Here is a 25,014-nt window from a genome sequence, read left to right as displayed (position 1 = left end):
GAGTGGGGAGGGGCAGTTGAAGCCCGCGCAGACGCTAAAACCAATCATAGCCCGGTTAAGGTGTATACGGTACATGAAGGAATACCCCGGTTACTGAAGGAGTTCTCTACCTTTGTTAACCGGGTTATGAGAACTCCGATTTTAACCGGGGTGAGGTGTTTACATGGCGTTTGAGAAATCGGGGTATTGCCTTATTTTTTAAACTGCATCTAAACACACTGAGTCACTTCTTTGATCCAAATGAATAGCTGGGAAAATAAAAGCATCTTTGCATTTTGGTGTGTTGGTTAACTGTTTTCTGTGCACATATTCACAGTGTGTTGCTAACACAAAGGTGTGAGTAACCTGATCTGATAGCTACCAAAGTGCTATAATTCTCAACCTACAATTTGGCACATATTTTATGAAGAAAGGTAAATGTGAGAAAGGTAAAACTGTGAACTCGACAGACTGACACACCAACACTTTGTTATTTAAACAACCTTTTTTTTTTCGCCAATTCTAAACAAAGTGAGAGGTAGAGAGACGTAAAACAAAACAAAAAATGCTTCTGACGAATGTTGTTCTATTAAAATGAGAAGACTCGTAAAACGTAATACACAGTCAGGTTCGGTAGTGAGATGTGTGTTTTTGACTTCTGGGCTTGGAGATCCACATTTCCAGAACCCATGGTGGACACGGTGCCTGTAAATGTTTTCTGACGAAAAAGTAAGGCTGGTTAAAGTCCCTGCTGCATTTGATTTGACCAGACTCCCAGGGAGCACAGCTTCCTTTTGAGTCAAGGCAGGTGGACGGAGCAGAAGGTAGGAGCGTGGGAAGATTTCAGGTGGGTGATGGGTTTGTTCGTAATGGAACATGGCAGTGGTTGTGAGGTGGTGAGGAAGGGGTTTGTGTGGGAGGGACAAAGCCCTGAGTGCAGGACAACAGTGCATGCTTCTCTTAAACTAGCACATGCTCCATTTATTAATAACAAACAAATGTACACTCTGATGTGGCACTAGGGGCCAGAAACGTTTTTTTGTACAAAGTCACAACCTCCAGTTTCTGCAGCCGAAAATATAGGAATCTAAAAGGTTTTCACATTGATCGGTATAAATTTCCTCCTGAAAAAAATTCTCCACTCCAGTCCTCAATTTTGTAAACATTTATATATTGAGCGACATGATTTTGTGAAAGATAGAGGAAGTGGAAATAGAAATAGCCGATGAACAGTGTTTCCAAAAAGGGCCTCGGCGGTATGGACCTGTTCAGTCTGACAGCTTCAAGTGGTCCGTTTCTGTCCTGTCCACGCTTCCTGGTGGAGGTAGGTGATCTCAGACCCCCACCAAGACCCTTCGAAACCCCCACCTTCGTCCACTAAGGGAAAAGTCCCGTCTTCTAAAAAGTGGAAGCATTACACTTAAGGTTATCCACATCATGCCCTCAGCTCATGGAAAAATCTTCCCGAAAGTGCAACATGAGAGAGCGAGCGAGGTTCGCCGTGTGCTCAATAGCTTCCAGTGAAGAGTAGGAAGAAGAAGAAGCAGAGAGAGGAAAGTAGAGACCAGTAGAGTCGGCTGGCCGGCGTTGGAGCGAGGCCTCTGCCTTTAGATCCTGCTTACCCGTCTGCAAAGGAGGGGATGGACAGCCGGTGGGGGACAGGGGGCGTAAGGAGGTGGCAAGGGGCCGGGTTTGATCCCTCGGGTCCTCATGTAGGACAGGAACTGGTCCGGGATTTCGGCGAGCACTTCTTTAGCCAGGCGAGCCATGCTGAGGATGTGGCTTCCCCGTCTGTCGATGTAGTCTCTGAAAGGAACAAACTGTGGAGAGGAGAGAAAACAAGGAGAGGAAACAAGGAGAGGAAAAAGTAAGAGGAGAGGAAACAAGGGGAGGAGAGGAAACAAAGAGAGGAGACAAGGAAAGGAAAAAATGAGAGGAGAGGAAACAAGGAGAGTAGAGGAAACAAAGAGAGGAGACAGGAAGAGGAGATAAGGAGAGGAGAGAAAACAAGGTAAGGAGAGAAAACAAGAGAGGAAAGGAAACAGGAGAGGAGAGAAGAGGAAACAAGGAGAGGAGAGAAAACAAGAGAGGAAACAGGAGAGGAGAGAAGAGGAAACAAAGAGAGGAGAGGATATTGTCAGATAAAATATCAGGTAAGAGAAATTAAAAGAATAGAATGAAAAGGATGCAGAGGAAAAGATAGATATAGTTTAAAAGGAACGAGACAGCGGGAGACAAAGATAGAGAAATGGCAGACACAGACACAGAAGAGGGTCAAGCACCATGACCTTCTCCCATTAATCATAAATCCCACGTTTCTGTGAAGACATTCTGCTGAGTAACAGTCTCACAGCCAGCCAGCCAGCCAGCCATGTCTTCTTTGGGAATACTCTGTACCTGAACAATGTCCCTCTCTGCATATCGTCCTTGGGATGAGACCCTCTCCTCGTCCCCGTCCAGCTCGATCATTTCTGAGGATGGAAGTACATCAGTCACGCTCTGTCAGGAGACTCCAACAGTCATGTCAAAGCTACGCTGAGCAAACACGGCATGCAGTTTGTGTGTTTTAATCTGCTGAAGCCATTAGCGTGCCACTCGGTTACATTCCCTTGGAGTGTTGGTAATGCCAAACGTGGCATGAGTACACAGAATTTGCGTCGCTGAGCGTGAAGCCATCGGGCCATGAGTTGCACACAACCGTACACATGAAACATGCTAGAATATGTGTAAGCAGAGCCAGCGATGTGCACCACGGGGACATCATTCAACCATGCACACTGACTTCATAAGCGTGACAATTGTTGAATCCCGTTGACTTTGCGGGCTAATTGCTCATCGTGAGTGAGCTTGTTTTTACAGAGGACTGCTCCGTAAATTGTAAACATGACAACACAGGAGAGAGGTGAGAAACGTGGCCATCGTCCATTAACAAAAAAAGAGAAAAGCACCACCTCTAGTCTGACAAATGAGAATTTTCACATCCACTTAACCTCAGTCAGTGGAGGAGGAGGAGGAGGGGGGGGGGGGGAATTAAGGGGAAGGAGAATGGAGGAGAGAAGAAAAGAGCTGCACAAGGAAGGGTTGAACCATGTGGGAGGCGAGATAGGAAGTAGAATGAAGGCAAAGGATTACCGCATGCAAATAAACACACACATACACAAAAGCATGCACACACGCGTGATCGTCACCCTGCCTACCGTCAAATTCCGCTGGTCCAACCCCAACTATTATAATTGACATGGGCAAAGACGCAGCCTGTAAAAGGGTGGAAAGAGACAAAATGGGCTCATCAAAGGCGGGGAAAGAAGCAACGCTCATTCTTTTCACCATTTGCTATCTTAAACGCCACAGGCTATAAGTGAAATACCCCCGCGAATTACTGTACTAACTAAGCTAACAACCCATAGAATGGTAGCTCAATAGCAAAATGAAGTGCTATTGTTAAGACAGACAGGGTGTGTCCAAACCCCTCTGCAGCCTGTTTCATAAAGCCTCTCGTCCGGCCAGAGTTCTAATTTCATGCATCTACAACTTTGTGTAAATCTACCAAAGCTTGACAGCTTAAAAATTACTCCCATTTACATCTTCCCTTGCGCGGAGCTGCAGCCGCCCTGCATCGCAATATTGTTTATTAAATCTTAGCTGAGTGGGACAGCAAAGTACAGTTCGAGTGATGAAGGATGATTGAGGGTTTTTTATTGTTTCATAACTTCCAGTGGTTATTAGATGGATGTCCAAATTGCTTGAGATATGAGGGGCATGGATCTTATGAGGGGCATGGATATTCCGCAGGCTACTAAATACAGTAATTACTCTAAAAATCGTACTTTACAATAACATTACATCCCATAGAGGCGTTGGGGGAGTAGGAGAGGCTGTGTGATGCAGAGCAGCGAGAGCACAGGCATATAAAGTATATGAAAAAATTGTTAGGGGGGATGACTCCCCCTTCTTCCCTCACTCCTCTCATTAGTGAAGATGAGGGAAGAACTAAAAGAAGACAGCTTTACATATTCTTATTGTTTGCGTGTTGGTTTATTAGGATCTCCGTTAGTTGCTTCATCATAGCTGGACCTCCAGGGTTTCTCACGTGTTTACAGTAAATTAACTGAATTAATATGAGCATATAGTACATGGACTGCTGATGTCCATTATACTGTAAATTGCATTTTTTTTAAAGCCTTGTAAAATGCCTTGGAAAAACATACAGTACATAGATTGAGTTTGAATCTAAAAGTGTACATTGACTATGGACTCCTTGGTCTGTGCCATGTCCGTGATCACGCCATCAGAGATGATGAGCAGGATGAAGTACTGTGAGCCGTCCGTCACCGCTGACGCATACCTGGCATGGAGAGAGAGGTGGGGGGTGGGGGTGTTGGGGATGGGGGGGGGTTTCAAAGGTCAAATGAGCAAAAGAAATAAAAGAGAGGCAGACAGAAAGACGGCACTTCTTTTAACATTATATTAACATTAAAAAGGATATTCTGAGTTTTCTTTTCTGCTAAAATCTGCCTCTCTATATCATTTATAAAGGGCACTCCGCTGATTTGACACATCAAGACCAATTGACTGGTCACGGGGAGTACTACTCAGCCTTTGAAACAGCTGTAAATTGTCTTCTGTGACTCTGGAAGAGCTTTCTAAAGTCTGAGAAAATAACTCTAAGGACGTCGTCACATTATGTTGGCTTAAGCTTGGAGGCTAAACATTTTTTTAACAGAAAGTCTGAGTTATACACTGAAGGCAGAGTTTTAAGACATTCGGGAGGATCTAGACAAAAAAGAAGTGTGGCTTTGTGGGAATTGTAGGAGCCATTGTTTTTGGAGCTTGACCCATACTCGGGACTAAAAGTCAGGATATCACCACTTTATGGGAGTATGTAATTACCTTGCTGGAGTAACCTTATTTGCACCCTTGTCTCAAATCACATTCATTGCTTCTGCAATTACCTTATTACAGTGTACAATATTAGGCTATTGCCCCTCAGTGATCAATAAAAACAATTTCATTGAGGATAATGGTTAGTATTGGTGCTGTGCCCAAATAATGTATGTCATGTAAAATAAGTATGTAAGATTTTCTGAATTTAAAGCATTAAGTACATAGTTATGTGTTATGTGTTTTATTCTATTAAACAAAAGCTGTTTTTTAAATTTTAAACGGGATGTATTGAAAACAGTATGGTTTATGCTTTAAATAGACTGATAGACCTTAGAGTCAGGTCTATTTATTAGCTTTAAACTAACACTTATAGCAGTTTTCTGTTATGTAACCAGGGTGAAAACACTCTTACGCACACACAGTCAAGACAGACAATTAGGAATCTGACGTGACTATAATTTCATTTTTCTTTAGCCATGTCTTCCTGGTTTTAGTCAGATGATAACTGGGATGCAAGAAAAAATGTCAGACTTGTTCTGACAATAAAGCATCATCATCATCATCATCATCATCATCATCATCATCATCATCATCATCTCATCATCATCATCATCATCAGACGAGAGCGCTGAACAATGCAGCTATTCTCAGGCTGAGTGGGCGGCCGGCACAAACAGTCAGTCTTGAGGATCTTGAGACAAGATCTGGCAACAGGGAACGTCAGGTGGAAGTTGGAAAATACTGTACTACAAAACAGCACATTACTTTTTATCACAGGTTATTTGAGTAAATTGAGAAAGTGCTGCTGACAGTTTCTGGTAGTAAATATTTAAAACAGTGGAAGAGCTTTTTATATAATTTGTTGCTCCAATAAAAATTGAACTGCACTTGAGGGCCCACATGTCTCACGTTAATGGTCTTTTTAATAGTGAAGCACTGGTACATATTTTCTACTTGTAAGGATATCTATAAGGATTCATTTACTGTTTATTTGTGAAATGGTGGGAGGTGAGACATTCACTGTTATTCACAGCACTGTTTCTTGTACTGTGTACAGGTATTTTCTATTTTGTCAGATTTTGCTATTTTGCTGCAGCACAGCCTTAAAGCAGCCCATCAGTCATCCTGCAGACTGGTCACCTACTAAAGGACTGTTCCAGCTGTCCAAAACACCACCGTGATTATTGATTCTCTTTAGGTGACGGAGCTATTAGCACATTTATTTTAATCTCTCCCTTTGCGTCACAGATCGCTGTCCAGCAGCCCACACACATGGCTGCAATTTCCCCGTTGTGCTCCATGACATTTGCGTGTGTCAGCCTACATGTTTCCATGTCCTTGGCTGGGATTGTATACTTAAATTGAGGACCACAATGGATATAAGTTTGTAACTTTCTTGTGTTATCCTCGACAGTTCTGATAAATGTACAATGTCACTGTGTTGGCATCTTGTTATGCATTTATTTCTGTTACTGTCTAATAAATCAATCAATAGTGGACCTACCTGGCCACGTGGTTAATAACAGGGGAGAAGTGGGTGGGTCCGTAAAGACGCACAGACTTGAGACTCTGGTAATAGGCCTCCATCACCCCCTCGATACCACTGCAGTATGGGTTCTGTGGGTTACCATTCTGCACAAAAACAAAGACAAAACCGTTAATAAGTGTGGCAGAAAAGTACTGAAATGTAGATGTAACATTTCTAAAGTGCTCTGAGAAAAGATTCAGACTGTCTAGCCGTAAAGATTAGAAAACCTATGGGTGTCTCAATTTCTTGAGATACACTTGTGAGAAACTTGTTTTAGATTTTACAAGATAGCAACAAGAGCCGTAAACGCCCCTATTTATGACTTTGCTCTCATGGCTTGGGTATAACTAGTGGGTAGGGGCTTTGGCAAGCTGACACTATATTGGATTTGATGTGTGGAGTCAGCTTCCTAGTACCAGTAAAGATCCATTGAAGATAGAATATTTAGTGAGGATGACTTTACTTTGTAAACACAGCGCTGAAAGTTAGCCATCCTCTCCAGCTCAACAGCCAGGGAGAGAGAGAGAGAGAGAGAGAGAGAGAGAGAGAGAGAGAGAGAGAAAGAGAGAGAGCACAGCGGTGGTCAAGCGAGCAAGAGAGTAAATGAAGAGAGGGAGCACCGTACAAAGCACTAATAAGAGCAATAAAAGACTGTTTTCCTATTGTTTCGCAGTGATAATTCAAGATTTGTTTCTGTGTGTCTGTGTCAGTTAGACTAGTACGTTGATATTTATTTATTTATTAGAAAGATGAATCATCACATTTTCGAGGGGGGCCTTAAATATGAGACGCTGAGGGGCAAAGTGGCGGTTGGGAATGAGAACGGGCTGCACACCCTGCGTGTTGTTATTGGTTGGAGGTTAAACCACACACATGGGGCCCAAAGGCTCTTAGTTACCGCCCAGAAACGTCCCGCACACAGCAAAATACAAAGAAAAGAGAAAATGCAGGCAGAGGGCCAGGGTCTCTGCTGATACAGACACTCACACTTCTAGTGGGTCATGAATGATGATTGAGAGGGATTACTTTTGTATTAGTCTATACATTGCTTTTTAAGGAAAGCACTGCATATTATACCCTTTTAGTATCTCATAATGTCATTTAAAATTACGAAGGCCATAATTTTGCAACTGTATTAAATTATGTATTTTTAATGGGGGATTTATAAGCTTGAAGAAAAGTTGATCTTTAACAGCCAACTCTAAAATGATTATCTTTGCCTACTAATCCCTGTCAGTACAAGCTTTGTTAAATCAGGGATAATATTTGCATAATATTGATCTCTTTACAGCTGCTGCAACACAATTCAGCAGAGTCAAGAAAGCCTTTAGTCTTTATTAATCCCGCTTTGAACCTTTATTTCTTTTTCTTACCTTAATTAAGCTGAAGACACAGATAGAACGTTATTTTAATTGTGTACCAAAGCAAATCAAAAGCCAATGGCCTTATTCTGTTGTCTATGAGTTTGATTACACTTTAATGTCATTTCTGGAACTCTAAAAAAAGCAAAACCTCATAACACAAGCTTTTCTCCTTCAGGATGATGCTGTTTGTCTGGAATATATTTAGCTACTTTCCTGATTTAGGTGTTCTCTATACACCACCAGGTAACAGTTAGTTTATATACAGCGAGTCACTGTCATTGATTTAATGTCAGCCAGCTAATATTTTGAAAAATGTGTTAAATATATTCAAGGGCATTTAGAATAACTTGAATTACATCTCTGTGGTACAACCGGGATCTACCGTACAGACATTTTAACACTATGCATCAAAATTAAAATGAAATTGAATATAGTTTGTTTTGATATTCAGAGACAGTGGAGCTAAGATGAATAAGAAGAGTACCACCCTGAAGGAGACATTTTTTTCTTATACATATATAAAGATAAATATAAGATTTAATATCCCTTTATGAGAAAAAAGCTGGGATGGAATTACATTTTATTTTCAAAACAGGCTTGTTTTGGCTGCAAATTACAGGATAACAGGATTACATGCATACTAACAGACATAAAAAATGGCCACCCGAGGGCCAAAACATCAGTAATACTCCAATATAAACCAAAAATATTACCTATTATAAGAGGTACTAGAGGGTTGGAAGACCTTAAGGATGTAAAATCCAATTATGAAACATTTTACTTATAATTTCAGGGAAATGTCTGATTCTCTTGTTACAGCACAACAGTAAAGAATATCCTGGGGCGAGCCATTTCACATTTTTAACTCTGCATGAGGAAGTGATACCATGAAAAGCATTTTGGTCCTATCAATTGTGGTAAGATACAATTTGTTTGCAATAGAGGTTACAAGAAGACAAAACATGATGATAATTTGTCTTAGAATGAGTTTGTCGAAGAGAAGCTCATCAACTGGCTTCTAAAGTAAATCCTCGTTTTAAGATGTTGAACCAGAGTTGTTGCGGTGTTTTTGTATTTTTGCAGCCTCCGCATCCTTTGAAAAACAAATATTTAAATTGATGTCTGGTTGACTGGTTTTAAGATATCCAAAAGAAACTCACAAAGAACCAAACATTTCATTATTTAAGATACCCATATGTTTTGGGCTTTCTAATTATCTCAGTATGAAACCATCTTGACTAACTCTGCTTGGTTGAGTACGAACTGTGCACATGAGACTCCTTTGCTTTGTAAATGGAGCTTGAATAATTACGTCAGATTCAGTGGTGGCTTTCTCCCGCTGCGGCTACGCAGCTGCAGCCTTCCTCTTTAAGAGCTGACTAAGTTAAATCCTTAATGGTTAGATTAATGCATATGCGCCTTGTCTCGAGGTTTGGCGCCTCTGGGAAGGCTGTTATCCAACGCTGAGCAGCTGTAATGGCTGTAAATGCCTCTGGAGCAACATCTGGAAGTGACAGTAGACCAGGGTGAGGATTATGGGTGGGTGAGGAGTGATCAGGATGTCTAGAGCCCTGAGGTGCTTGACATTGGCTAAGTGGTGTGGCTGGATGGATGGATGGATGGATGGATGGATGGATGGATGGATGGGTGGATGGGTGGATGGGTGGGTGGAAGATGAAGATAAAAAGATGCATGGTTGAATACTAATGGTGTTGGATGGAGGACACAGCTAATCCAGATCCTTAATGCTTACTGTGTTATTATCAAATAATTGTCATATCTTGGTTTAATTTCCATAAAGAAATGAAACTATCTTTGTCACTTCAGTAGGACTTAGACCAACAGTACATAGATTAAAAAATAGACATGGTGTGTGTACAGCCAAAACCTAAACAGCTCATTTGGCTTCCATCATCAAAGTGTGTGCAAGTTGGTTGGCTGAATTTGTTGTTGGACAGCAGCGTTTACCACCCACCAATAAACTGTTGCCTTTACAGTAACTTGTCATCTGTGAATGAAAGTGACTTGCTACATGCTGTGTGTTTTCAGTTTACTTTACCAGATTTTTTTTTTACATAGTTCTGGTATAATTTTATGTTAACAACTTGTCTTGATAAACATGCAAGTTGCCTGTGCGCTCACTGTGACAGACAAGCTTCCGCCAGCTGGCATGGAAGCCATTACAAGTTATGCTCAGTGTCATATTCAACAGCAGTCTGAGAACAATCCAAATTTGTTTTTATACTGCCAGTCCTAATCTTAATGTTGTTGAAATTAGCACCACATTTTAAATGAAATTTCCAAAGAATTTGTCTCTGATTTAACTTAATATTTAACAAAAAATATCTAAACTATAAAATGGATTACCATGGAATTTGGTACAGACATTCATGTTTCCTAGAAAATAAATCCCAAATAACTTTGGAGATCCCCTGACTTTTCCTTTAGGGCCAACGGCAGGTCAACATTTTCAATTATCCATGATCAAATACGTCCACATCTACCAGATGGATTAGCACACAATTTTAAACAGACATTCATGGTTCCCAGACAATCTATCCTCATGACTTTGTCCAAAGCAAAACGATGCCTACGTACATCCTCACAGAGCTGCAAGGCTGTGGAGTTGTGTTTCATTTGTATTTTCCTACTTCCATTATTCAACATTTCAAGAAATATTAGCATTATAAGCACTGGAAGAACAGTGTCACTTCCCTGCTTTGGGCCATAAAGCAGTATTTTATGCTGTAAATCAATACTGCAACTTCCTGCCAAATCTGACCTGGTGTTGGCCTCTTCTTCCTCATGGTTTTGTTTGGTTAAGGTGATTATGTGGAATAAATGAACAGGTATTTGCATGTTTTACGTAGGTTTATGTAGAGACGCAGCATGTACCTATATTTGGAAGGATAAATGATTGGAAGATTTGTGTGGATAGCTGGATGTTTGGATGATGCAAATGATGGGAGAAAGTTGTTTCCTCACCAGGGCAAACTCGTGCGAGACCCGTCCGTCTGGGGGGAGCTTGGCACCGAAACCCAGTGCAGGAAACATCTTGTCGCTGTCGTAGTCCTGGATGATCTCTCCGACGGCCCGCAGTGCCATGGCGTAGTCATTCAGCTGGTATGGGCTCATGTAATGGAGCGAGGTGGGCTGGGACGGGTTGCCTGGGACCCGAATGGTTCAACACAATAAAACACACATCAGCATCAAACTGTAATTATGCCTGCTCCCCACTGGGCTGTGACTCGTATTAAAATAAAAAGAAAGGGGAGTGGGTGGAATGGGGTTAAAACGCAGACTGGAGTTTTAGTTACACAAACATTTCTCTAAGGCACAGCTGCAGTGGAGGCAGAAATAATCTTACTGGTTGCCTCAAACCTCAGTGGGTGGTGTGAGAAACCACAATTTCTTTCAGTAAAGCTAAGTTACATGAAACCACTGTTGCAGTTTTGCAACAACACTAACAAGGTGATGAGCTACAGTGACCTGCTGACCCTTCAAAAACTTCTCTCCCACTGTCATAAATGAAATGACATGCAATTACTCAGAAATCACGCAGGATCGTCTGATAAAATAAATGTATTTGCAAAAAAACCTACTCTTTCTTCTTCTTTCTTTTGACAATCAAAACGACAAACAAAGAATGACACAAATGGAAAAAACAAAAGCTTCATTTGGTTTGTCTTTCATTTTTGGCCCCGACGGGGAAATAAGAACAGATAAAGATGAATACATGAAAGGAAATCCAAAAATTGTAACCACAATTCAGCTGCAGATGAATACACTTTTGATGCTCTGGTGAGTATTTGAAGCAGCAGGACAGTATATGAAGGATTTAATCAAAATAAACTACAGCTCCCATGTTCATCATAAAAAAGGAACATGTTACCCAGTGTAACGTTGCATCTTTAAGGGTTAATTGAACAATAGAGTGCTGCAGCAATGAGTCCTAAAACCCATAAATTAGTTTATTTTCACTTCTGGTTCCCTCGTCAAAAAAGTCAATGGGTTTATGAATGGGTTTTTGGTTACATGCCGGAAATAAGGTCTGTGGTTAACACAAGCTTAAGAGATTCTCACGTTTTGTTGTATGACATAAAATACATTAGTAAATACCAAGGTGGTAAGCTTTGCTTCAGACCTCGAACCTCCTACGGCACCATTTTGATGCAACCAAACGATCACCCGACATTAGCATTCCATTGACTGACATTCATTTTGGCGTCACTTTGACAGCAAATAACTTTACATCTGTGTAATGTAGTGTTTAAAGAATTTTTTTGTCCATTGTTTATTTCTAAAGAAACACAACAATGTATAAAAGGCTCCATTACCTTGTATCTCACGTTACGGCTCCATAGCAGACGTTTTTATAAAAATAGACTAATGATTGTGTCATAACCAAGCGACTTACTGTCGCATAGTAGAGGAATTACCGTATAGTACAGGAGAAGCTCGCAGGCAGTTTCGACTTACATTAGCTGCTTAAGTTTAATTACTAATGTAAACTAGCATTTTAGTTAGCAATAATTAGCCTGTGCCTATGTTATCTCCTTACATATACCTACGCTCTCCGTCTCTAGATTGGGAATGATTGAGATTTCTCTTGGCACAGCAACCAGAAGACTTACAACTTTCAGACAGGTTGCTCACGTCACATTTGCGTCGTCTCTCTCAGTTGGAGGCTGCGCAGTAACGCTCAGCGCTCACCGGAAAAGTGCTTCTAATATCCTTCACTGGTCTCCGTCCAGAGACACGAGATCTGTTGGTCCATTACATACTGTCTATGGTAAATACCCCACTCGTGAATTTGTAAGCTTTTTCATGTCTTAAAAAAATGTGGTTGCTAATGAGTGGTTAAATGAGACAACAGAGGTTGTCGGGGACATTAAACATCATCACGCCAAGGATGTGAAATCACTTGGAAGCTATTGAACAGAAAAACAGAAACTTTATTCTTCACATACAACTGCAGTACAATGTAGTGAAATTCAATCTCAATTCAATGCATTTAACCCATCCTAAGCATTAGGACAGTGCACACATACACAGACAGCGCCCAGGGAGCAACTCAAGGTTCAGGGTCTTGCTCAAGGACACTTTGACATGTGGCCGGAGGAGGCCGGGATCGAACAACCAGTCTTGTGGTTGAGGGCCGACCCTCTCTACTCATGCGACCGAGTTGTAGTTCGTTTATAGCGAACGTTAGCTTTATATTTCTGCCGATTCCATTTACGCTTCAAAAATCATAACGTGGTGTTCATTTGTGAAAATGCTCTCGCTGGACAAAATGTCTCATAACCTTTTGTTTGCCAGAGTTTATTTTCTGAAATAATCCAAAGTAAAAATCCCAATGTTTTTTGTCGAGGGAACCAGGGTGATACTAACTTCTGGGTTGGCCAACAAAAATGCATCATCCCTGCAGCACAGCTCTATGGCTCAGAGTAGTAAGATATATCAGGCTCGGGTTACACAGCCAATACTTGTTAAAAGGATCTCAATTCATTGCTGGTTTTTGTGTTTCATGTTCTTTTTTTATAATAAGGAAAACATAGAATATCGCAGGCCTTGTCCTTTGATTTGCCATGAATGTGTAAGGACTGCTTTGTGCAATATTATAAAAGACATGAGAAAGTTGTTAAATTCTGACACAACTTCAGCATGTTCCCAATTTCCAACAAACAAACAAAATAACGTAATTATCTGCATAATATCGGACGGGGATGTGGAAAACTTATTTGATGGCTGGAACGAAAGCCACCCATTTCTCCTGTGACATAATGATGTCTCCAATATTGTATTACATATATTAACTTACTAATCATATCTCACTAAAATGAGAACATCACTCATCTGTGAGAAGGTCTTCTGTGCAGAATTGCTCGTTTTGCTTGTTTTTCATTAAACTGTTGTCACTTAATAAATGTACAGGCTTCATCAAAACTGACTACATGGTGACAATGATCTGAATTGGAAATTTGATCAAATGTGGGTGTAATCAGTTTCCGTCTACACTGAGGCACAAATTGTACAAATTGTGGTTAATAGAGAACTCCAAACTGAGCTCAGAAATTTAAAGTAGTTTTCAAATAATTGTCCAACTTTCGTCTGCTTTGCCTTTTTTCTGTGAAGTGTTATTAGAATAAGTAAATTAAAACTGACTGATAAGGAACCACTAAGGAGTTCACATCAAATAAAAAATCAGTGTTAACCACCAACGTTTTATCTGTTCCATACACTTAAGGGATCTCAATGATAAAAGCAAACGCTTTAAAACACTTACCATTTGATGCCGTGAAATCAATTGCCACTGTGAAATTAATTTGAGTCCTACAAGAGAGACAAAAAATAAAATAAGGAGTAACTTGAAACCATCAATCACGCCACATTATATCACAGCATGTTTTAAAGCATGCAGAAGCGAGCAATTAAGCAGCGGGTTATCGGCAGCTGTCAGTCTTAATATTGGAGCTAAGAGATAATCCTCTCAGCTGAGTCTCTGAAGTCACATCACATCACAACATCGCAGCTGCAAGGGACTATGGATTTAATGATGAGAGTAATGCTGGTGCTTCATCTCTGCAGAATCATATGTATATATATTGTGAACTTACCCGCCTCGGATGTAGTCCAGGAAGGACAGCTCAGTGTCCACCAGGCAGGACAGGAGGGTGACCTGCCAGTCAGGAAAAGCGGAGGAATAAGACGAGAATCACTTCTTACAGTATGAACAGACACTGTTAATGTAGCTCCGGATTCTCAGATTAAACCAATGATCATACATTCCTAATTGTGTCATGTTGTGGTGGTAAAAGCAGGTGCCCGCTTGCTTAGCTTGATTAACTCACTCAAACATAAGCACGTCTATGAGGCTAAGTTCGCGTTACACAAATCTAATGATTCTGGATTCAGCGCTTGCAAGCAAATCCTGTTTAGCATGGCCGGGATAAACTGTCTAGGCCCAGAGGCAAAAACCTGCTGTTGGGCCCACGGCAAACTATACTGTGTAGAGGAAAGTTTCATACATTTTTGAACAAAGACCCAGAAACCAACCAGTACTCCTACCCTGGAATACTAACTGGCCACGGGTTTGATATGTCAGTTAGTTAGAGGTAATTTGATGCAAACATAAAGAGGAAGATAGTTTTTCTTCAGAAACAGAGGAAGAAGACAATCATGAAGTTGATAATTTTGTTGGAATGAGGCCATACATGTTCAACCCAGATTCGAAGCTGGCACTATTAGAACTAGATTTGGACAACATCATAGACATCACCATAGACACAGTTGAAATTGTACTTCAGCAGTAATATCAACTGTAATCAATTTTGGGGCCCCTGGAGGTCTGGGGTCACCTAGTTTTGCATGCATTGGCACAGCTGTGTCAGTGCTGCGGAGATAGTTCTGGATACACCGCTTATCTATTCTGGGATACGGGGAAAAAACACTGGCTTGTTTGTATTTCTTTAAACCAATCATAACCTTACTAGGCGGCGCTAACGGTGCCCTTGCTAAATATTTAGCGGAGATAAAGGAAGGGGATAGCCATGTCAGGCTCTATCCAAGGACTGTACATCCGGTAAACCAGACTACAGTAGGGGTCACCGGGCAGTTACAGCCTTAAATTGAGAGTAGGGATTTTTCAGCTCCAACCTCCACAATGTGTGCGGAACCAAATCTGAGTTTAAATCAACATTTCTCACTGTTGCGACAAAGATTATAGGCACAGGAAAATCCCCATATGAAGGTATTCTTTAGCATGAAAGACAATGAGACGAAAAAATGTAAATAAAGAAAAAACATATAATAAAAATAATAACAAGTATTTGTGGAGGCACCTAAATTCAGTTAAACCCTCAAGGCACATATAAACAAAATGTGTTTGAAATAACTGGGAAAATTTGAGGTTTGAAAGTGATGTCATACATTATATTTGTGTTTCCCTGACGCTGTCGTTTTGACATCACTGTCAACTGTGTTGTTATTGTATTCAATGCAGAGGTTAACAATACATTCATAAATAAATCATATAAACTCTTAATAGCAATTAAGTGTAAGTGAAAAACATCTTAAAACTGCACAAACTGTTGACTCACCGTTCCTGAGTTTTGGTACTTTTTCTTCTTCTTCCCTTTTTTCTTTGGATTTAGCACCTGTGGAGAAATCACAAGTGTTGTTGTGTCTCAGCGATCCCTAACTCATGTCATCTTATTAGTTCAATCGACAGACTCTATTCAGCTGCATAGTTAAAATAAAGTAGGGAATTAGCTTTCTTTAATTTCATTTTTGTTTTTAAAGATTATTTTTGGGCTTTTTCCGCCTTTAATGGACAGGACAGGTGAGAAAGGGGAAAGAAAGAGGGAAGACATGCAGGAAATTGTCACAGGTCAGAGTTGAACCCTTGACCCCTGCGTTGAGGCATAAACCTCTAAATATATGCGCGCCTGCTCTACCCACTGACCCAACCCGGCCACAGCTATCTTAAATTTCTGTGTTCACAATATATTATTTCAGGAGACACTACTTCCAAAAGACTGATGTCATTAGAAACCTCAAACATCTCTCAGAAAATGCTCACGTCCCTTAATTCTTCCACAGGATGTTTGAGTTTGATAATTTTATTTTGTATAATGTGTGTCCTAATCACGGGAATATTCAGAGTTCTGAGTTCTTGTGTTGTTTTTTGACAGGTATTTCACTCAGGCCTCACTTACATACAGTAAGCTGCACTGAGGCGTTTTACACTTTTCCTAAAGTTTAAGTCCCTAGAGCTATATTTGGTCTAATGTCACAGACACTCCTTCAATGTTTGCCTACAATCTGTACCTCAGATGTGTAATGTTCAGCAGTTTTGCAGAGAAAAAAACCCCTTCATGGCAAATAAACAGAATGAAAGGATTAAAGAGGAGGTTGAGGAAGTCTGGAGAAAACCCAGCGCAGAGCTGATTTGACGAGAGGAGACGACATGAGTCTGACAAGTTGATATCACATTAGGTCATACGATTAGAGAGAGAACGCCCTGCTCTTCCTGCCTCTGCAGTAAGTGATTTAGGTTGTGCTTCATAAGCAACTTAACTGACTCTTGACCTTCAGTGATTTATGGTTTGCTTACACACAGCTGGTATAGAAATTAATGGACCAGGTCAGTGAACTGCACTGAGCATGAGAAGAAGAGACAGAAATCAGTCTTCTGAGGAACTGGTGCTAGGGCATAGCATCCTGTTAAATACTCGCTAGAGGCAGGGTTTAAAGTGGGATTTTAGTAGGTGGACAGAACCCTAAGATCCAGCGTAGGGGAAAAAATGCTGTGGTGGGGAATACAATTCAACGCTATTTCTACCACTTGTTCTAAAATTTAACACAAGTTTCTTTAAATATTTATCAGTTACTTTACGGAAATCACATGAACCACCTTCATGTCCACCGCACAGCGCTTATTTAAAAAGAAAAAACGTCACTTTAAAAGCTGATTCGCCTGTTACTCCCGTTATTTTCCTCTTCAAAAACAGTGGAAATGAACACCAGGAGCAAAAATGGCAGGAGTAAAGTGTTCATTAAAACAATTGTCACATGAAATCGTACGAGGTACAATGACTGTTGCTGGCAAACAATGTAACAATATTTTAAAGGCTCATTTTTTAAAGTCCAGTTCAGTGCTCACTGACATAAAACGCACCAGGATCACAATACATCACTTCCAGCAAACTTCAGCGAGAACAAAACAACCGAATATTCTCTAGTCTAGCTTAGCTAAAATTTGAATCCCATTTCCTGCATTTCTACATACATTTATAGGGACTATGGTGATACAAAATCCAGGAAATAATAAAGTTGATCATAATGATAAATTCTTCTAGAAAAAATATTTCTACACTATGTATAAGAAAAAGATGTCTTACTTTCTTTGTCGTTTAACATAGGGGACAATCAGTGAGACTTATAAATTAAATAATATTAAACAAATTTGAAGTAAGTAAGTCAAGTTAGTCAGTTATTTCTATAGCACATTTAAAAACAGCTCGCACTGACCAAAGTACTGTACATAGCACAAATGGGATTTTGAAAAGCGGGGGGACATTATTTCACCAGTAAATTCCAGTTAAACGACAAAAACAACCACTGGATGGGAAAAGGGTATTTTAAAATAACTTTGAATGCAGCATGAGGCTGGTGAGGCGAGTTTCAAGTGAACACAACATCTGGGTTGTTTTTCCGACAACGACAGCTGCACACTGTCATACGTTCCTCTCCAGTGAAATACAGACAAACTTTTACACCGTTTAGCTGTCAGCATTTTAACCGTGTTTACTCCAGCTGCTAGCTAACGGTAGGCTAACGTTACCTGCTGCCAAGTGTAGTGTTAACTAGCGTCCTGTGCGGCGATGTTTAGGTTGCCTCTAATGTCCGTTTTGGAGCATCAGAGAGAAGAGCAGGCATTTCAGTGGCACCTAAATAAGGCACCGAAAATCCGCAATTCGTTCCGGTACTTAACGGTTGTTACGGCACTGGTGCCGTATTAGCACCGGGTCTCTGACCCCCCCAAAAAATAAAAACTCTTCGGATCTACACGATTCACATGGATGACATTTTCCCATTCAGAACGGCTTTTTTCGCCAAAAAGCGGCTAGTTTGCAGGTATGTATCTGGGCTGTGTCTCCTTTAAAGCTGAACTATAGCGTTTTTCACCTCATGCTCTGTGTCATAAAATGCTCCCACATCACGTATGGATCTCCTCTGGGACGGACAAAATTTGAGATTTGACATTTCTGGAAAGTGAGAACATTTTGTCTGGTCCTCACTTCTTCAAAGGGCTGTCTGAGGGTTGGGTTTTATGGTTATTATTTCATTAGGGTCAGGTTGGAGCAAGGGAAAGGAGTAGAGGATAATGAATGTGTGTGTGTGTGTGTGTGTGTGTGTGTGTGTGTGTGTGTGTGTGTGTGTGTGTGTGTGTGTGTGTGTGTGTGTGTGTGTGAAGAATATCACCTCATAGATATGGAACTGCGACTGGCTTCTGGACATTTCTCTGTAGCTGGTGCTGAAGTCACCGATAAAGTCGTGGCTGTAAAAAAAAACGAACACAGTCACTACCACACTGAAAAAAAACCTACATATTCTGCATTATAGTGAGAAGCACTAAAGTGAATAACAGAAGCTAAGAAAAGGCCCATAATACCAAGAATCAAAGAACCCATAATAACTGCTGGAGATTCATTTCTTTGTAGTGTATTCACATTGTCAAAGTACAGAAGAAATCAGTTTTACTAACAAGCTCCTTGGTTACCAGAGGCGTGGGCGTAGCAACCAATTTCATAATTTCATGGAGATAATCAGCGGGGTTGGAATCGGGGTCAGGAATTTTGTGGGAGCTCAGGCCAAAACGCCCTTGAAGTGTCAAAAACTGCCTGTGAAATTAGCAATGGAGGGGTGAACTGTGCCCCTGCCCCATCTTTATTCCCCGACTGTCTCTATGAAGTTATGTGTCAAAAGACCGTTCCAGCAGTATTAATATTTAATGTATATTTAAAGCAGTAGGGGGTGTTGTCACATGTAGGGCTCTACAGTGACATGTTTCTACAGTATATCTCCTCTGAAAAACAAGAGGGTGTATGAGGACTGACATTTTGGAGTGGGATCTGTGACTGTTATCCCAAATGTCCTTCCCTACTTTGCACATATGCTCTTGTTATTTCAAATTCAGGGCAGCTTTTTTTATTTATGCGGAGCGTCAGTGTCATCAGGAGAAACATCTTTATATCTCAGAATGGCATGTAGGATTAATAAATAAATAAATAATACAGTCACCACAATACATAGCTCATCTGTAATTACTACATTTACACTTCCCCGGGGCCTTGTTGCAAATGTATGTGGTGTTTATTTCACAGCAGGATGTCAATTAAATGATAATACTGTATAGATGAATGGGGCATTATAACAGACAATGCAGCGCAGACATTATCACTCAAGCTAAACAGTACAAAAGAAAGCACTGTTTCCCTTACCCTCCATCTCTGTCCCAGTCGTACACCTCCACCTTAATGCTCCTGTAGGGAAAGAGAAGAGGAATGAGGGAGGGGGAGGAAAATCCCATTAAAAAACCAATTAGCACCGCTGATTTACAGTCTTTCTGCTTAAAAAAACTGGTAACTGGTCCGTGGAAGGCTGGGGTCCTACGTAACGCAGAGACGGGAGTTTTTTTTCTATGTTGTTATCAGTATACCCTGGTGTAACCCAGGCAAATAAGAAAAGAATTAGAAAAAGATGAAAAAAAAATAAAAGTATAATTAGGAAGCACTCAATAGGCCGCCCAGTGCTCTAAATCTGTATGAGAATGACATTACCAATGAGTCTTATGTCGCTGTTCATGTCCATGTTTACGACCTGCAAGTGTTTATGTCATCAGAGAACTCAAGATGGTTTGTATGATCGCAGAGTTGGTTGTGTTAAAAACACTGTGCATGGTCAATATAGACCATGACCATTAACTACCTTAAACGACAAACTCTGGTTCAAGTGAGGCATCCATGTTTGTCCATGTCAAAATGTGGTTTTGTTCTTTTTCAGGCACATTATTAAAAGCAAAGTTAGATCTATCGGAGTTTTCAGAGGAACTCTGAGTTTTCTGATCCTACTTCCGATTGGATGTCGGTAAATTTGTGTTGATGCGGCGTAACATTAGCAACGTTTAGCTTGCTACAGAATAGCTGTAAGTTGTTTCTAAGACAGCAGGCACAGTACAGTGGTACTCCCGTTGTGCCTTGTCGTGGTAGTTTTTTTCAAGTTCATACAGGAACTGATGAAACTTTTAATAAGAAGAAACTAACTTTAGGTTTTTAATGCTAGATCGTAGCATCACTAGAGCTGGGCAATATATCAATATTATATCGATATCATGATATAAGACTATACATCGTCTTAGATTTTGGTTATCGTAATATCGTGATATGGCATAAGTTTTGTCTTTTCCTGGTTTTAAAGGCTGCATTACAGTAAAGTAATGTCATTTTCTGAACTTACCAGACTGTTGTAACTGTTCTATTATTTGCCTTTACCCACTTAGTCATTATATCCACATTACTGATGATTATTTATCAAAAATCTCATTGTGTAAATATTTTGTGAAAGCACCAATAGTCAACACTACAATATCGTTGCGGTATCGATATCGAGGTATTTGGCCAAAAATATCGTGATATTTGATTTTCTCCATATCGCCCAGCCCTAAGCATCACATTGCCTGAGCCACTTTGTAATAATTAAAGGTGTCAGTACTAGCTAAAGTAAACACTATTAAGAGCAGCATCATGTCTTATTTTTGCAAACAAAGCTACCACTAGACAAAATCTTACTGATTGCACCCCTTAGGACCCAGTTAAATAAAAATATATTTTCCTATTTTTTTACGGTGTCACTGTGGTAACTGTTCTGCTATTTCTAGGTATATGTCAAGTATTTATACATCAAAACCACTTGTTTTTCTACTTTTTTTCTATCAGTCTTACTGTTAACACTGTCAGTGTAACGTTTGTGTTGGCCTCCTGCTGTACCTGTCGTAGTCTCCGTTACACAGCGCCCGGACAGGAATTTTAAAAGCCTGCCACACAGGATCCAGAGTGTTCTTCACTACTTCTGTTTTGTGGCAGATGGTATACCTGAGAGTGAGACACACAAAGCTGTTAACAGAGGTACCTGATTAACTGAAATCACATTTAGTGATCCATTTTTGTAGTCAAAAAGAATGTCAACGTGTTTTTTAAATGTATTGTTAATAGTAGCATCTGGCAGGTCTTCATCTACATAAGACGGTTAACCGGAACATTATTCCCGCTGAATTAATGCAAAACTAGGGGCGGGACACCATCATTAAACCAAAATATATACAAATATACATTTCTCCCTTTTGGTTTGTGCTTCTTTTCCAAAAGAGAGCCCAGGATATGTGACTTGCAGAGCAGATATGCGTGCTAGAGCAAACAAAAACAATGTGAAAACAAAACCCTGAGTGCACCTACTCTTTTTGTTTTTAAGGGGAGTGCAATGCTAAAAGTATTTTATAAAGCATGATCTTTGGCTGAAATAACAGCTTCCTGTTCTTTTTTATGTGGCACCTAGTTTGGCTCTTTGTAACCGCAGCGTGCTGCTGTTATACCCTGCAGCTGAACATTTAGGCTGCATCAGTAAATACCCAGCTGCACAAAAAGAGAATGTGTCTTCCCTACAATGCTGAAGTCGACTTGAATAAAAGCATCTGCAGTGCAAAGAAAGTGCGACCTTCACACACATTTTTCACTTAACTCCATCTTATCCATCCTTTCTCCTTTTATTTTCCTCTTGTCAACTCTGTCCTATTATCTCTGCTCATCCCTCATTCTGCTGCTTTGTCCTGTTAATGTCTGGACGGCGTAAGTCACATATACAGCACGGAGCATTATGTAACATCACATAGGCGGTTTAGGCCTTATATCCTCTGCATGGGAGCTTTTTGGAGCATGAAAAATCGCTCAGTCTTCATCCATTTCAAGCATCTAGACATTCTGTGTACGTGTGTGTGAAAGTGAGATAGCTGCTTTTGTTTATTCAGCAAATTGACATCCACAAATACCACAGGGAAGCTGCTTGTCAACTTACGATCCGTCTTCGTTACTGCGGTAGAAGACGAGAAAAGGATCAGATTTTCCGAAGAAGTCCTTCTTATCCAGCTTGTTGCCACAAAACTGCAGCATCACTGACTCCTTAAAAGGAGGAAAGTAACCAAAATATTGAAATACAGCCTCAGGTCATAAGGAAAGACAACACACACAACTTGCTATCCCAACAGGTAATATTAGATACTGTTGTTTATTAGCTGTCGATACATTCTGTAATAGACCCATTTTGGAGAATAATTTAAAAGTCAACACGATCTTTTAGATTTTTGTATTAGCACTTAAATGTAGGTCTGGTACAATATTATATCTACAAACAAATCAATGAAAACATTATATTTTCACCCACTGAGTTATGGAAGCTTAAATTTTGAACTTCATCTGCCCCAAAACAGACACTAGAAGATAACATTAAGATTATCAGGCTTAATTCCACACTCTGACACACCATGATATTATCTTAAATCTAGAATTAATTATCTATTTTTCAATGAATTTCCCTGTGTTCTTGATTAAGCAATTTCTTGAACTTTTGAAGGAAGGCCCCCAAAAAGTTTTATGTTTTGACCCATGAGAAAAAGAAAATCTGCTATTACTTCACTAGAAGCATTTTTTTGTGAAGTGATGCATCTAAAGGTGGCAAAAACACCACCAAACAATAAAATGGGACCATCGTGGCAATGTACTTTTTCAGAAATAGCGGATTTTCTAACAGTGTCCAAATGTTTGAGGTGATTTAGTTTTCTCTTTGAAATAAAGAGGGATTTAAATATACATGACAACAGCGTCAAACAGTCGGCTGCGTCTGGAACTGAAAAGCATTCCCCTTCAACTACTACCATCAACAAAAGTATATTTTCTTGCGTTCAGAGCGAACATAATCAAAAACCTCTGAGCAAAAGTTACCATAAATCTTTTAAAGTGAACATAACTTGTTCATATGAAGCATAGTTATCTGTTAAGTGATAGCGCTTGATGCCTCTTCTGGTTTGCAACAGCAAAGTGGTATTTTCTTTTAATTAAATACACATTTATAAACTACACTTAGCTTTCTAATTGAAATGAAATTTCTGGTGTTATAGCGACGCTGGTGTCTCTCAAATAATGTCTTTGTTGCTTTCTTAAAGCAATACAGTATCAGCGGTGAAATAAAGATAGGTGTTGGGGAAAGGGTTAAGAGAACATACAGTATATACTTTATATATACTGTATGTTCTGTGTGTATACACTCATTTGCCAGTTTATTAGTTACACCTAAAACTAATGCAGTCTTATACAGACAGCCCTGCTATATATATAAATGTTGGATTTATCGTGTTAAGTGTTGTATCAGACTGCATTAGTTTTATCTAGCTAAACCTAATAAACTGAGTGTAATGTATCACTGTGTCTGTATTCATATAAGAGTTCATTTTGCATGAAATTGAAAAAAGTGATTTCAGCCAAAAAGGACTCCTTGTTATTCAGAGTTTTTAGATTAAACTGTGTGGAATACCAGATGGGTCAGGCTTGTCACTTTGGAAGATATAAGAACCAGAAGGTTAGTTTAATAAGAGGAATGTATCTGACAAGTCTGAAAGTTTTATTTGAAATGAATCAACAGGGGAACCAAACGGACTCTTACCCTGCAGTTGCTCAGCTCTTCTGCTCTCACTATGATGGTGCCACATTTCTTCCCCGGTATCCCACTAAAAAAAAAGAGAGAGAAAAAAAAAAAAAAATAAATATATATATATATATATATACCCATTACATTTAATATGCCAAAGGCCTCTAACAATGGGCTTATTGCAGGTAGGACAATGTTTTGAAACAACTGAAAATCTGTCTAGGTGGTTTAAGAGAGAACTAAAAAATAATATCGATACAGATTATATAGAAACTATACTGTATTAAAGTTCAATTTTAACTTGTTTTTGATGTCATTCTTATATCTCCTAACAACAAAATGTTGCTTTTTACACAACTATATGCACTTTATAACCCTGTTTGCTGATACGTTGTGCTTCATGTAAACTCGTTATGCACTGATCTGTATCTAAGTGAGAGAAGGAAACTTTGACCTGCATTTAATTGGCTTTTTTACATTGTACATAGTGCATACTGGCTTATTTTTGGACTGTACTGTATATATGATAATTACATTGGCTCTACTACACATTCAACGGTACATACAGTATATCTATATGCACTTCACGACTGCTTGAGCTTATTAGTTAGATGATAAACTTTTGTTGTACTGACTGAGTCTAATGTTCTCAAATCAATACTGATAAATACTATCTTTTTCTACATGTAGATTTTATCCACCACAGGCACACATAATAGTTTCAGACAAACAGAAGTATTTATGACAAGGATAATCAAGCTCTATGAGTATATAAGCTTATTCTGCGGTTAAATGTCATTTAAATGCTCAAACACACACAAAAAAAAAAACCTGCAGACCTGGAATCAAATGTATCTTCTTCTCAGTCTCTCTCACATTTATTTGCCTGATTGTCTAAATACATATTAATTTATGCTAAATTAACACCTTCAAAAAAGAACATCAACGTAATGTAACCACAAACAGTGACATTTCAGCTGCAATCTTTGTTTACATCCTGAG

At 39.7% G+C, this 25,014-nt stretch overlaps 1 protein-coding gene across 4 annotated transcripts in view; it reads right to left on the bottom strand.

The window, feature by feature from the left end:
* Positions 1–200: 200 nt before the first annotated feature.
* Positions 201–25,014, bottom strand: part of LOC120563401 (copine-8-like) — a 74,338-nt gene continuing 49,524 nt past the window's right edge. For 2 of the 4 annotated variants that reach the window (XM_039807559.1, XM_039807561.1), the window contains 15 exons: positions 24,028–24,091; positions 22,387–22,490; positions 21,306–21,410; positions 19,761–19,802; positions 18,742–18,817; positions 15,855–15,911; positions 14,373–14,434; positions 14,042–14,088; positions 10,741–10,922; positions 6,368–6,495; positions 4,222–4,324; positions 3,177–3,234; positions 2,377–2,450; positions 1,602–1,799; positions 201–1,377 (listed from right to left, as the gene is read on the bottom strand). In XM_039807559.1, the coding sequence (XP_039663493.1) occupies positions 1,357–1,377; positions 1,602–1,799; positions 2,377–2,450; positions 3,177–3,234; positions 4,222–4,324; positions 6,368–6,495; positions 10,741–10,922; positions 14,042–14,088; positions 14,373–14,434; positions 15,855–15,911; positions 18,742–18,817; positions 19,761–19,802; positions 21,306–21,410; positions 22,387–22,490; positions 24,028–24,091 (1,321 nt within the window). In that variant the 3' untranslated portion in view covers positions 201–1,356. Of the gene's footprint in view, positions 1,800–2,376; positions 2,451–3,176; positions 3,235–4,221; positions 4,325–6,367; positions 6,496–10,740; positions 10,923–14,041; positions 14,089–14,372; positions 14,435–15,854; positions 15,912–18,741; positions 18,818–19,760; positions 19,803–21,305; positions 21,411–22,386; positions 22,491–24,027; positions 24,092–25,014 lie in introns of those variants that run through there. The other 2 variants (XM_039807560.1, XM_039807562.1) reach the window with 2 other exon arrangements.

Source organism: Perca fluviatilis, chromosome 8 (assembly GCF_010015445.1).
Source record: "Perca fluviatilis chromosome 8, GENO_Pfluv_1.0, whole genome shotgun sequence".
NCBI lineage: Eukaryota > Metazoa > Chordata > Actinopteri > Perciformes > Percidae > Perca > Perca fluviatilis.
The sequence above is the reverse complement of the archived record's forward strand: the minus strand, read 5'-3'. Positions and strand labels throughout refer to the sequence as shown.